The 12,777-nt window shown below is 41.7% G+C and overlaps 1 protein-coding gene across 1 annotated transcript; it reads right to left on the bottom strand.

Moving 5' to 3' along the window:
• Window positions 1–345: 345 nt before the first annotated feature.
• Window positions 346–12,134, bottom strand: nrde2 (NRDE-2, necessary for RNA interference, domain containing). Its single transcript, XM_061082736.1, has 19 exons — window positions 12,074–12,134; window positions 10,713–10,794; window positions 10,216–10,419; window positions 9,962–10,102; window positions 9,008–9,276; window positions 8,677–8,903; window positions 7,775–7,999; window positions 6,915–7,104; window positions 5,986–6,119; window positions 5,721–5,841; window positions 5,427–5,599; window positions 5,119–5,290; window positions 4,780–5,000; window positions 4,172–4,667; window positions 2,198–2,568; window positions 1,886–2,025; window positions 1,536–1,680; window positions 981–1,052; window positions 346–788 (listed from the first exon to the last, which is right to left on the bottom strand). The coding sequence occupies exons 1-19, from the start codon at window positions 12,132–12,134 to the stop codon at window positions 663–665; spliced, it is 3,570 nt and encodes a 1,189-aa protein (XP_060938719.1). The 3' UTR covers window positions 346–662.
• Window positions 12,135–12,777: the final 643 nt, after the last annotated feature.

Raw genomic sequence — 12,777 nt, forward strand, 5'->3', positions numbered from 1 at the left:
GAAATAAAAATTATTAAATTATCATATTTTTATTAGCTACTTGCCCCAGTGACCGACCACTGCTGTAGTTTATCAGGGGACGTAGAGGAAGACACGTTCAACTATGTCAGCAAACCCAACTCCCCCACTGACAGGTACAGAGCGCTGGTCGCCTGTTCGCTCAACATCCAAATTGCATGAAATTGGACACTGCACTTCCTCAGGCCATCAACTATACACAGGGCGAGTATGAAGCTGATGAGATGAACGTTTTGCAAGATATGCGTTCCACATACAGACAGGCAGGCAGACGTTTGTTTGTGTATTCTGCACTTAAACATTAACAGATCTACATCATACCCAGCATGGATAAGAATCATATTTATTGACATTGTTTGACAACGTTTTATTTGCTGTGAAAATAAAGCATCTTCAGATATTATGTACACAGGATGGCTCTTTGTCCATCTTTGGATAAAATTGTTTAAACTTCAGCGCTCAATACAGCAACTGTGTGTGTGTGTCTGTGTGTGTGTGTGTGTATGTGTGTGTGTGAGCATCTGACTTTGCGTATGTCTGCTATTGTTAACAAGTGTGCCCGTATGTTGGTTGACCTGATACCAGAAAAGCAGACTCAGTGAGTAATTGACAATGTGTGTGTACGTGTATGTGTGTATGTGTGTTTAGTCTTCCAGTAGTATATCCAGTTCTTCCAAAGGCAGTCTGACTCGAAGCTCTTTCTCTGTCATCAGATCTACAAACTCCTGCAGTTGCTTGGGGAACAGCTGTACCGCATCCATGTACAAACCCTGATATCACACACACACAAACAAACACAGACATTTGCATAAATCCAAATTTACATTCATACACACCCACACAAACAAAGAGAAAGACAATCAGTTGTTATAACATGTATTTTTTGAATGTACAATATAAAAATAGAAGTGGACAGGGATCAGCTGCTGTTAGGAAATACCACTCGAATGTCTGTGTCTCACCTTGGCCCAGGGAATATTCTGTAAGGCTTTATAGAAGATCCCAGTGGCTTTATCCACCTTCCCTTCTGACACCTATAAATACACACACACATGCAAACAGATTACACACATGCAAACACATTACATACACACAACCAAGACAGGACTTTACTGACGTTCAATATTTGTGCAATGAAACGTTCAAACTAGACAAAGTAAGTCTGTGTAGGCTGGTCTGTTAGTTCTTATAGTTATGAAATACAAATAGGTCCCTAAGGTCAGAGATACAAAAGTTGAAGGACATGGGAGCCTTTGGGATCTTAAACAAACAGCAGGTTTTTTGAAAGAGCACACAATATTTCTTGTTATGATATATATATATATATATACAAGATATAAAATATATATTTGAGATAATTAACAGCGATGATCAGGCTTGTGGAAGTGCTTGTATACCTAGTGTAGAATAGGAAATGAGTTCAAGTCAGTGGAGCATCCCCACAAGAGCAGTACACATGTGTGTGTGTGTGTGTGTGTGTGTGTGTGTGTGTGTCTGTGTGTTGTTTGCCCTCTCACCAGGAAGTACATATACATCCTCCAAAGTAAAGGACAGCGAGCACCCATTTCTGTTGCTATGGCGCTTTCAAACAGTCCACGGATACGGTTGCTGAGGCCATTCTCTGGCAGGAAGGCAGGTACGGTAGCGTCATTGCAACAGGACCTATAGAGACAATAATATATTTTTCTCTAATTAATAATAGGTTGTGTGAATTCCGAAAGAACGTTTGTGAAAACCATCTTGGCTAATCACACAAGATGGTTGTTATGGTCAAACCATGACCATAACAACTTGACAGCATTTTTTTGTTAATTCCAATAGAACATCCAGACAAAACCCCACAATTACCCATCATGCATTCTGTTACCTCTGAGCAGCGTCCACCAGCTGCTTCCTCTGTTGTTCGGTAACAATGGCAAAGAGGCGTGGAACCACACTGCTGCTTTCCCTGATTACAGATTGGAAAAAGCGGCGTGCCCTGCCAGCGCTATGGTAACGGTTCTCCACCTGAAAACAAATCGCCCGAGAGTCATCATGCTGCGATACACATTTAAAGATTCTGTGCAAAATAGGTGGAAAGAGCCAGAGAAGAAACAAGGAGCTCATGCCAAACACCTGCATGGATGGATGATTTATGAATTGATTTACTTTGGTATCTTATGAGCAGACCACAACTTACCTGTGCATATATGCACCAGAGAGGGGCGCAGCCAGGCCAGGTTGAGAGGGCAGAGGTCAGCATTTGTCTCAGTGTTGCCAGTGGAAACACGCTGGTGCTGTTGTGGTATCTGAGCAAGGCTGCCTGCTGTACGGCCAATACCTGGCACTCAGAAGCCAGCTTGCGAACATGGCTGGAATCAGCTGCAGGGGAGGTTTCATCATCACTCTTTAATTGCTCTTTGAGTGTGTGGTGCAGTGCCTCCATCTTTTCTCTGGCCTGGCTGTAGACAGTGTTAGCAGCTTGGATGCCCACTGTGAGGTACTGGAACAGAGCGCAGCAGCCTACCAGACCACTCAGCCTCAGCTTCTCTCCAAGCAGGTCCTCTTCACCTAGTGGTGGAAATAATGTGATAAGGGAATGAATCAAATTAATAACTGATTCAACTGGGTCCTGTATTTAAAGGAAAAGAAGAAATTGCTTTTTTAATTTGTTTCAAATTAATTAAGCATCATAAAAATAAACTAGTTTGAGGAAAATGTTTCCATTTGCTATTTGTCCTCCACCTGTCAACGACCTGCAGCAAACTGAAAGCTTCAGCTCAGTTTAGAAGAACAATTGTTAGCTGTACAGAAATCCATCAGATTTAGTGGTACACAACATGAAATTCAATGCAGAAGCCATTTGCTACTGGTCAGTATATATATTTTTCCAAATAATTCAACTAATCTATAATGTGTGTAGACCATGTATTGTTGACACAATCCCAGACTTTCTCCATGATTCAGACCACTTACAATGCCACATTACAGCCTACCAGAGTTTTTGGGTGATTGACAATAACTAAATAGTGTACTTTATATTAAACATATTTATATTTGAATTTATGTGGTTTTAAATATCTACAAGCGGGTTTTCATGGCCTGCAAAAAATATAAAACACTACTTGCATGGGAGGAATTAAATATATGAATTCAATACTATGGCACGGTATGTTTGATTATGGTCAGTGCTATATTGAATACTGAGCATACAGGATGGGTTGAACACATATGTGAAAATATGTGAAAACTGTCCTGTAAAACTAACTGACCACCTTCAGACTTGGTGTCAACTTCCGTCCTTAGTGATCCAATCACAAGTGGACAGCTGTGAGTAAAGCTGTGACCATATCCAAGATGCATTGAGGATGCATTGGAGATCTGATCATTCCGAGCATATTGGGAGTTGGTCTGGGATCCATTTGGTCACATTCTTTGAGCTGAGTGAACGTAAATGTGTCCTGGGCCACATTGATTCACTCAGGCTACATACCAGTACTTTTTAGTTTTTATGGCATTTTCAAACTAAAACCATCTCTGTCCAGTCAATTTTAATCCCCATCAGAACTGACACACCTGAAAATGCATATGTTGTGACTTCTCACATACACTGGGCATGTCTGTGCTGGTATAAACAGGAATAGCTCATCTCATACACATGTTAGTAGTTGTGTTATTGAAAAATGCAGAATTGAACTGCTGAGCAGCTGTTAATAAAGACAACAGGGTCAGCAATGCATGCAATGAATTATCCATGTTGCGTTCTACACTGGTAGCCAAGGCTTAGGCTGGTTGTTTTCAAACAAATTGTAGTAATGTGGAGGTTATCTAAGCACCTGCTGGCTCTGCTCACTCGCTCCCCTCGACACGCGTACGCACGGACACATGCATGCTCACATACACACAAAACAATGAACAAACAATGGACACATCTGTAGTCGGACTGGTTAAAAACAACCTTGTCTGGTCTCAGAGAACAGAGGTGATGTAAATGTGTATTTGCATATAGAGCAGGAAAGTGAGATCTGATTACAAGTGGTCACAGGAGACACATTCATGACATATTGTAATGCCAGGTGACGTCCTGAGAGCTGTCGTCTTGTGACTGGTTCTCTCAAGACAGATGTTGATACCAGGTCTGTGCAGGGCCTCAGATATTAATAAGAAAATGTACCTTTTGTGTTGGTCTGAGGGTTGTTGTGAACTTGGTCCAGTGCTGACAAGCTGGCCGTCACAGCCTGCTCGTAAGACCTCCTGGCTTTCAGGACAGCTACTGGGGAGAGGGAGTTGGAGGATGAAGAGGAGGAAGAGGAGGCTCCCTCTGCTAGCCTGGTTAGGACCAGCACAGCTGGGGACATAGTTACATCAGTTTGTCCCCCTCCTTGCCCCCCTGCCTGGTCCTCCACCTCCAGCTGGGACCACAGCAGACACAGTTCACAGAGGGTGGGGCTACTTAACCCTTTGCCTCCCCCGATCTCTGTGGCCATGGAGAAGACCTTGCGAGCTTCTTCCAGGTTTCCCAGCATCCATTCAAGGTGAGCATACTCCCGCCAAAGCACCAACGAGGAGCGGTTGTCGGGTTCTTTAAGCAGTCGCTTGGCAACCCGCTTGCTGCTCTTGCCTTGAGGACGGAGACGTTTTTTGTTGCCACTACATAAGCAGCGCATGACCTGATGCATTCAAAAATACAAATATGTTAGTGCCAAGGCTCAGCACATTTCTGACCTGAAAAAGAGTGGACCGAAATTCTTTCTTTTGCTTTATAAATAAACCAATTCTTACCTTGAGTTTCTCATACTGCATCCAACTGAGTGACAGAACAGCTCGGTGATGAAGAGGCAGGACGGGTTGGACCATGTTGAACACGTTGGTGACAAACCTCTCGCCCTGCTTTCCAAGCCCCACCCATTTCCTGGTTCCCTGAAGGGTGGTCATGTGACCTACAGCGTTAACCCCGAGTTCAGGTAGGTTGTAGGAGGTCATCGGACGCTGGAGCTCATTACCTAGGATGGAACATGAAGCCAGATTTATCATTGTCTTCATCTCACTATGATTCACAACGATCGTTATATTTAAAAAATAATAAAGTTAACTTTTTTGTTAATGATTGTGTCATTTTACCCTGAGTAAGCAAAGAGAGGTTCTCTAGCAGCAGACCAGGCTGACAGGGGGCAGGAGAGAGAACAGAATCTACAGGCAGCCCCAGGAATGACAGGAAATGGAGAAGAAAACGTATCTGCAGCTCTGGTGACGACAGACAAATTAGGGATGGACCAATGTCATCAAATAAAACCTAGAATTGGAGAAACAGAAAGAGATAGACTTTAGATGCACTTAAATTACATATCATGTAAGTGTAACTTTAAAACAGATGGACTTATAAGGATTTACATCTATCTTTCTGTGTTTGTGTGTCAAGCTGTATGTACCTGTCTATCAGGATCCTCACAGTCCTCTTCTGATTGGCCCTTGGCTTTGTCCGGCCGCCAGGGCAACCACTGAGCTGCTTCACGAGAACACTCCACATCGAGCCACACGGTCCCTCTGGGCTGGCTCCGATCCTTCACCTCCTCCTCGTCTTCCTCCTCCTCCTCTTCCTCATCTGTTAACACACAAATGTGGTGCTTAGGTTGTTGTTGTTTTCATAGTTCTAGCACAAAAATCTATTCCAGGATTACCTTCAAGGCTCAGTATAAGTGTGTGTGTGTGTGTGTGTGTTTTACCTGCACTGGGCTGTAGCCATCCCCCACGTTCTTGTTGGAGCATCCAGGCTTTCCAACCTCTGGCCCCCAATTCCCCAACCCTTGCCTCCCCGCTGTCCCAGAACGGCTCGAAGAAATCCACCTACACATGCAGACACAAACAAAGACACATCAAACTACAAGACCCCATTTCCTCCTTATTGGAGAATATTACCCTTTGTATGTCTATGTATATAACTCATATTTGACTGTTTCAACTTCAGTGAAGACAATCAAACAAACAAACCTGCTGTTTGGTGGACAGTTTTCTTACACTGTCAGGTTTGTAAAAAGTAAAGTCCATCATAGCCTGAAACAGAGAAATGGCCTTTTCCGATTGACCAGACTGACGCAGGAAATGACACTGCTGGGTGAAGATATCTGGACAGAAAGATAGAAATAGGCTAAATGAAAAAAGCATTGTATAAAGCATTGAGCATTCAGACAAATGTTTGAATCTACTAAAACAAATGAGAGTAGGATGTAATAAAAGTTCCGATGTCAAGTGTGTAGAGTTAAACATTTATGCTTGAGTTGAGGGTTTCCTTGTTATGACAGAAGCAGAGGATACAACTGGGCTGACTTATAATAGCTGCTTTCAGACATGCACTTGAATCTCCAGACATCTTTCAGAGGGGCTGTATGTGAGAATGCAAATGTCCCGAGTGAGAGGCTCTGTACTTTCTCCAGAGTTTCTCCCGCCAGCCCCCGAGGAAAAACTCCAGAGACTGTCTGAGTGAGCTCATGTGAGAACAAAGCAGAAATCCTCCACAGGATTCACCATGAGCAAGTAATAACATTTCTAACAAGTGACAGATGCAAAATTTAAAAAAAACAAACACAGAGAATACAAATATCTCAGAATGAAAAAGTGGTGCCATACGCATATAGGATGCCGACAAAGATGTCAAGAGAGCTTTTGGTGACATGGGTCGACTCCAGTGTCTACTGAGAAAACAATCATGTGATCTATCTGAATTAATATGTTACATTCTGCCTCTGCCTGTTGTGCCAACCCTCACCTAAACACATATGTGAAAGATAACCTCCAGGGAAAGTCCGTACCCAGTAGTGCGGACAACCTGTGGAGTTCTTGACTGAAAACTACTCATGTAACTGTTTTGCACTAAGTCTTGTGTGTGAAAACCTAAAAAGAGAAAAACAAATCTCTAGTACCCAACATATCCTCCTCAATCCCTGGCAGGGCTGGGTGAGACACCATGCTGCCATCCTGCACACCACTGAGCGTGCTCAGACACTTCCCGTAGGCAGAGTTGACCTTTGGCACAGTGAAGTTGCTAAAGTAGCTCTGGGTGAAGAGCAGATACTCCCTCCACAAGGGGGCACTGTTTGGATGGAGGAACACCTGGTGTGAAACAGATAAAACACAAGTTAACTTTGTTAGAATGACGGAAAGATTTGGTCACACATTTAAGCACTGGTCAATTCTTTCTGCTCTACTTTGGACATAGACTGTATATAAAGATAGATTCCAAAGGTGAATCCTAATCCTCTTGATCGCCCCCCTGGTGGCTGCCTGCAGTATAATTCATAAACCCTGCCTCCTCCATGTTAGTTGATGTGACACATAAATAAACATTTCTCAAAGATGGTTTGTGTCGTTTTAGGTAATTCTTATCACACCGATGTTTGTTCAAGTTTAAATTTTCTCAGTAAGTTTGGTTTTATTTAGTTTTTAATGCATTGAAAATGGGTGAAGCATCATGATTAAAAGCTGAGACTGACTCAAGATTGATCAAGCGTGTGTATCAGCAGGACCTCGATGGCGCAGCTCCACAGCACGACCACTACTGCGCACACTCTGGCTCCAAATTACGTTGAACGAGCCAGATGGCAACACGCATATCCGGGATAGTTTAGCTTCAATTTGGTAGAACAGGAGGAGGTTGAGACGCATCACCTATCTTTATATAAAGTCTATGGTTTGGATCAAGGTAAACAAACCACACCTAGAGTGTGCTGCATTGCATGTAGTTTAACAGCACTGAGCTAGTTTGATGGAACCTGAGACTCACCAGTTTCTTCCACTCTTTAGCCAGAACCGAGGGCTCCCAGAGCTCCTGGCAGATCCGGAGCCTCTCCAGCTGCAGAGCTATGGAGGTGGGGTTGGTTTCCACAGCGCGCTCTGCGATGCACAGCTTTTTGTCCAGGACTGCTCGGTACGAAGACTTGCGGTGCTCAGTCGAATGGCTTCCCTGCGGTTCCTCCTCACCTCCAAACTCTGCTGAGCTCAGCTCATCCTAAAGAGCCAGACAGGAAATGAGGAAGATCAGAGGAGATGATGCACAGGAATAATCAGACAGATAAATGTGTTGTTGAATGCTTACTCCCACCTATACTTTTTAAATCACTATCATTATTAAATGCGATTAAGGACAGTTTTTTTTTTTTAAATCTTCACAGATTTCTCAAGGGCCTTGATGTGCAAAATCATATTCAGGGGACTGAAAACTATAAGTGTATAAAAGTTGTTACACACATATTCGATGTCACTGATAGAGACGCACTGACACATTCATAGTTTTGGCCTTTACCTGGGAGTTTTTGACAATTTGAAAAATATATTATAACAAGCCCAATTTTTGTATTATTGTTATGGGCAAATTCTGAAAGCTTGAACGATTAGTCTGAACACTCTGAACCCTGAGGTAGCTTGCACTACCTCAAACTACACACTGAGGTAAACAGTACTTTTAAGTAAAAATACATTTTCATACCCCCCACTGTTACATCTGGAAATCAAATAACACACATGATGCAATAGACAATTGTTGAAACCACCCAAAAGCATTGATATTATATACATTCATACAAAAAATAAACATACTATATTGTACAATGACAATCAAGTCTTGAATCTTGAATCCTCTCCGTAAATAGCCGATTAAAATACAGGTGAAAAGTAGAGCCGTCATACCTGGTAATGTATGAATTTGATCCATAGCTGTGTGTCTGACGGCTGTTCTCTGAGCTTCCGGTTGAACTCCTCAGTCCTCCTGGACATTAACACTGAGCTCTCCCCTGTGTGTACTTCCTGTTTCTCCTGCTCTGTCTGCTCCGGCTGTCCTTTCCCCTGCAGCCAGAGGGCCGTGGAGGAGTCGTACACACCCAGAGGATTAACTGATGATGTCGGCACTCTGCCAACTGCATTGAAACATTATGGGTTAAAATGACATGGTCACTGTAAGATATGTGCAAAGTAGGTCTGACACAGAAAATGTCAGCTCAGTTGTGAGTAAATCTTGTACCTGTCTGTCCTCCATTGTTCTCTCCTTCCTGATCCCCCAGAGGGAGGAAAGTGATGGCACTGATGACATCAAGACAATCGGGATTCTTTGGTAACGTAGGAAGAGCCAATTGGGACCTCAGCAGCTGGCGACTGACTGCAGAGAAGTATCTACCTGCTGCTTTCCTCTTGTCCCTGCCTTTCTGTTTCTTATTCGATTCCGCCTCCTCCCAGCTGACTCCCTGTCTGCGAAGGTCCAGACCCAACGATGAGCTGCCTTTCCTCTTATACCTGGAACATACACAATTTCAAAACTGCAATTCCAGTTTATGATAGAGTACATTTATTCTCTTCCTATGACCTGAAGATCAAGAGAGCCCTTTGCATCCTGAAGAGTGAGTGGTTTTAAATATACTCTGCATAGGCAAATACTGTTATTGGCAGGAGCAGGGATTGTCACTAAGGCTACGTAAACACTTCTATGCTTTCATTTGAAAACGCATCAACTCTGCCTTGAGAGACGCAAAAAAGGAGAAGTTTAGAAATGCTTCTGGCCTCGTTTTAGTTTGGGTATTAGCCTTGGCTTCCAGCGTAGAACACAACAAGGATAATCAATTACAAGAGTTGCTGAACCTGTTCTCTTTGCTAACAGCTTTGTGAAGTTAAATTAATAATTTTACAATGATTCAACTGCTTACATGTGTAGGAGACCAGCCATTATTTGAGCAATCTTTGTACTACAGCACATGCACCTAACTGTTTACACCAACATGTGCATGCCCAGTGTACGCAGGTCATGTGAGAACTGTTTTTAGGCCTGTTTGTATGGACAGGGATAAAACTGTGTGGTCAGAGAATGTTTTAGTTTGAAAAGGCCGTTTTAAAATGAAAACGTAGTAGCATGGATGTAGCCTAAGAGAGAGAATGTGACAACACTATGCAGTGGGTGCAAAGTGTGTTTGTGTGTGCATGTTACCTCGCTACATCTCCTCTGTACAGGGACTTGTACGTCCAGTTGGCTTGGTCCGGTTTGCGGTCCACACAGAACGGCTGCTCTGCGGGCGACTGGAGGTCATCTAACCAGGAGAAGGTATTTGCTACTGCAGCAACCTGGGATCTGTTATAGTGGATACACACACAAGCCATCAAAAAAAGGACTAAATAAAGGTCAGCCAGTGCCATTGTGTATAAAATTAAGAGTGTAATGTAAATGTGTGTGTTTGTCTATACCTTTCTGCCTCTTGCTCCCTTTTGAGATCACTGGGGTAGGTGGTTTCAGAGTCTGAGCCACTGCTGTCGGAATACCTCCCACTCTTCTTTTTGTGTTTTTTGTGTTTTTTCTTCTTCTTTTCACTCTTCTTCCTCTTCTTTTTGGATGACACATTATCTTCTTTTTCTTTCTGCTCCTCAGCAGAACTCAGCTCTCTGCTTAGACTGAAAGGTTCATTCACGAGGTTACAACACATTCACACAGGACAAGATTTTCACATTTCCAATATAGTATCTTGAATACTCGTAAGTAGAAAAACTATAGACAAATTAACTTATAAGTTTCTTATGGTACAGAGGGAAAAAAAGAGGGAAAAATAAGAGGAATAAGTACACAAAATAAAGAAAAGGCAAACAGAAATATGCGTGACGATATTTGAAGTGGAAAGATGCAACAAACTACAACGTGTATTCAACCACACAAAGTATAATTTCCAGTGAGTCTTTTTTATTATTACCTTGTCTCCTTCTTTAAAAGACGACCGTGAAGAGAGAGGGCATCTCTGGTCGGAAAACTTGTATTGCTCAGCCAGTCTAATTCTAAAGGGAGAGAGGGACAAAGAAGAGAGAGATTCAGGAGGACTGTTGATGATGGTGATTATCAACCACTGATTTATGTTATGTGCAGTATCTTGGCTGCGACAGGCTGTTTAAATTGAGTGGGAAACAAACTGCTGTGGGATACATTTCTATTATCTTACAACAGAGAGAAGTTAAATTGACCTGCAGTCTAAATACACCTTCATGTCTTCTTGGAGCAGACAAGCAAGACTTCTCAATGTTGCGTGTAAAGGACATGACCGAAACATAATTAAACCCAGACTAATGCGACACTAGCGTTTTGTATGTGGTCGATAAATAGTCTGATGGTGTTGCTTTTCAAAGACACAATGTATAAGGAAGGTGAAGTTATTGTTATAGTTATTATTAACGCCACAATCCTTTTTTGATGATGTTTTTTTTCTTCTTTTTTTCCAATATTTAACTAAAGAAATACAACTTGAACAAAGGACAGTCAAGTTACAGTCCATCTCCAAAATACTGGTCGATGATACAACATTTGTACAGCCAGACATCCATGAAAAATAACTTATATAAATACATTTGTAAATACACTGAAGTGAAAACACAGGTGACAAAGCAGATATAAATAATAACAACAATAATAAATAGCTAAAAGGAAGAAAAAAGGGTGGGTTATTGCATTCTACAAAGAAATAAATGACCGGCGAGAGACGTCCAATTTGCTGGTGGACCCCCTTATGGGGAATTTGATTCAGTCAGCTCTCTGATCCAGTGACCATATATTGGAGGGAGAGCATCCTTCCATTCAAACAAAATAAGCCTTATGGACAGCAGGGAGGAAAATACCATTATATTCAAATTGTAGCTAGTAAAACAAGCATCCAAACAATGCAATGCATTGAGATGGGACTGTTCTTCCACATATTTTGCAGTGTCTCAAAGATAGATGCAGCTTGGGACATGATTAAAACACATGTAGCAGTGTGCAGGAGCCTGCTGGTGCCCAGTCAAAGTCTGGCTTCATCCTAGATCGTCCTTCTTTCTGTGGAGACGGTGCACTACTTCAAACTGAACCTGTGTGTGTTCTATCGAGGATGAGTAAACTCTCTGAGATTATTTCATCTGGGTCGGTTTCCAATGTTAGTTCATCAGTTGTCGTTCAGCTCCATCCACACGAAGCTAACACAAGCTATCTTGTGGCTTATCTGTTTAATCCACTCTGTATACTGACAACAAGGCATCAATGCGATAAGCAGCTGTCATTAAAACGCAGGCTACAAGACGGTGTGTTCACCTTTAGACGAATCTTCAACTTTATCACTCGTAGTTTCTGCAAACGCTGGAAACAGAGCCATGGCGGAACGTAAACAGTCGCAGGGATATGACGTCACTCGGCAGCCGCCGGTTCACTGAAAATAAAATGTGTCAAATATTATCATATAAATTCTGTATCAGCAATTAGATTAAATAAATATACATTAACATTTTTGCACAATATATATAGCCAACACATCTATATCTTCCCAAATGTTTAGATATTGAAAACATATTTAACTTGCAATGATTCTCCAGAATCCTTCGCATCTATTTTGCTATTCTATACAATCAGTTAAATTGATTTCATTACATATTTTGAATATGATAAGCATAACAGTGAATTCAGCGTAAACTTGCAACTTATATTTGGTAAATTTGACTTAACATAAATGCAGAGTAACCAATCTTTATCACAAATTCACAAGTTTTCTATGGGAATTAATTTAAAGACTATATTCAAACTTATATCACAAAAAAGTTATACAACTCTCAACGTGTACTCGGATCTCTTTACTGAGGAATAAATGGAAAGATTTATTTAATTTTCAAAATCCCTTTTGAAGGGAATCTATCAATGCATTTTTTAAATTATTTTTCTTTTATTATTATTTTATTTATTTATGTAAACATGTGCTTTATTTTTGTACACCGTTACATTGAGCACTTGTCAGAACTGTTTGT

Source organism: Limanda limanda, chromosome 12 (assembly GCF_963576545.1).
Source record: "Limanda limanda chromosome 12, fLimLim1.1, whole genome shotgun sequence".
In the NCBI taxonomy this organism is placed as follows: Eukaryota; Metazoa; Chordata; class Actinopteri; order Pleuronectiformes; family Pleuronectidae; genus Limanda; species Limanda limanda.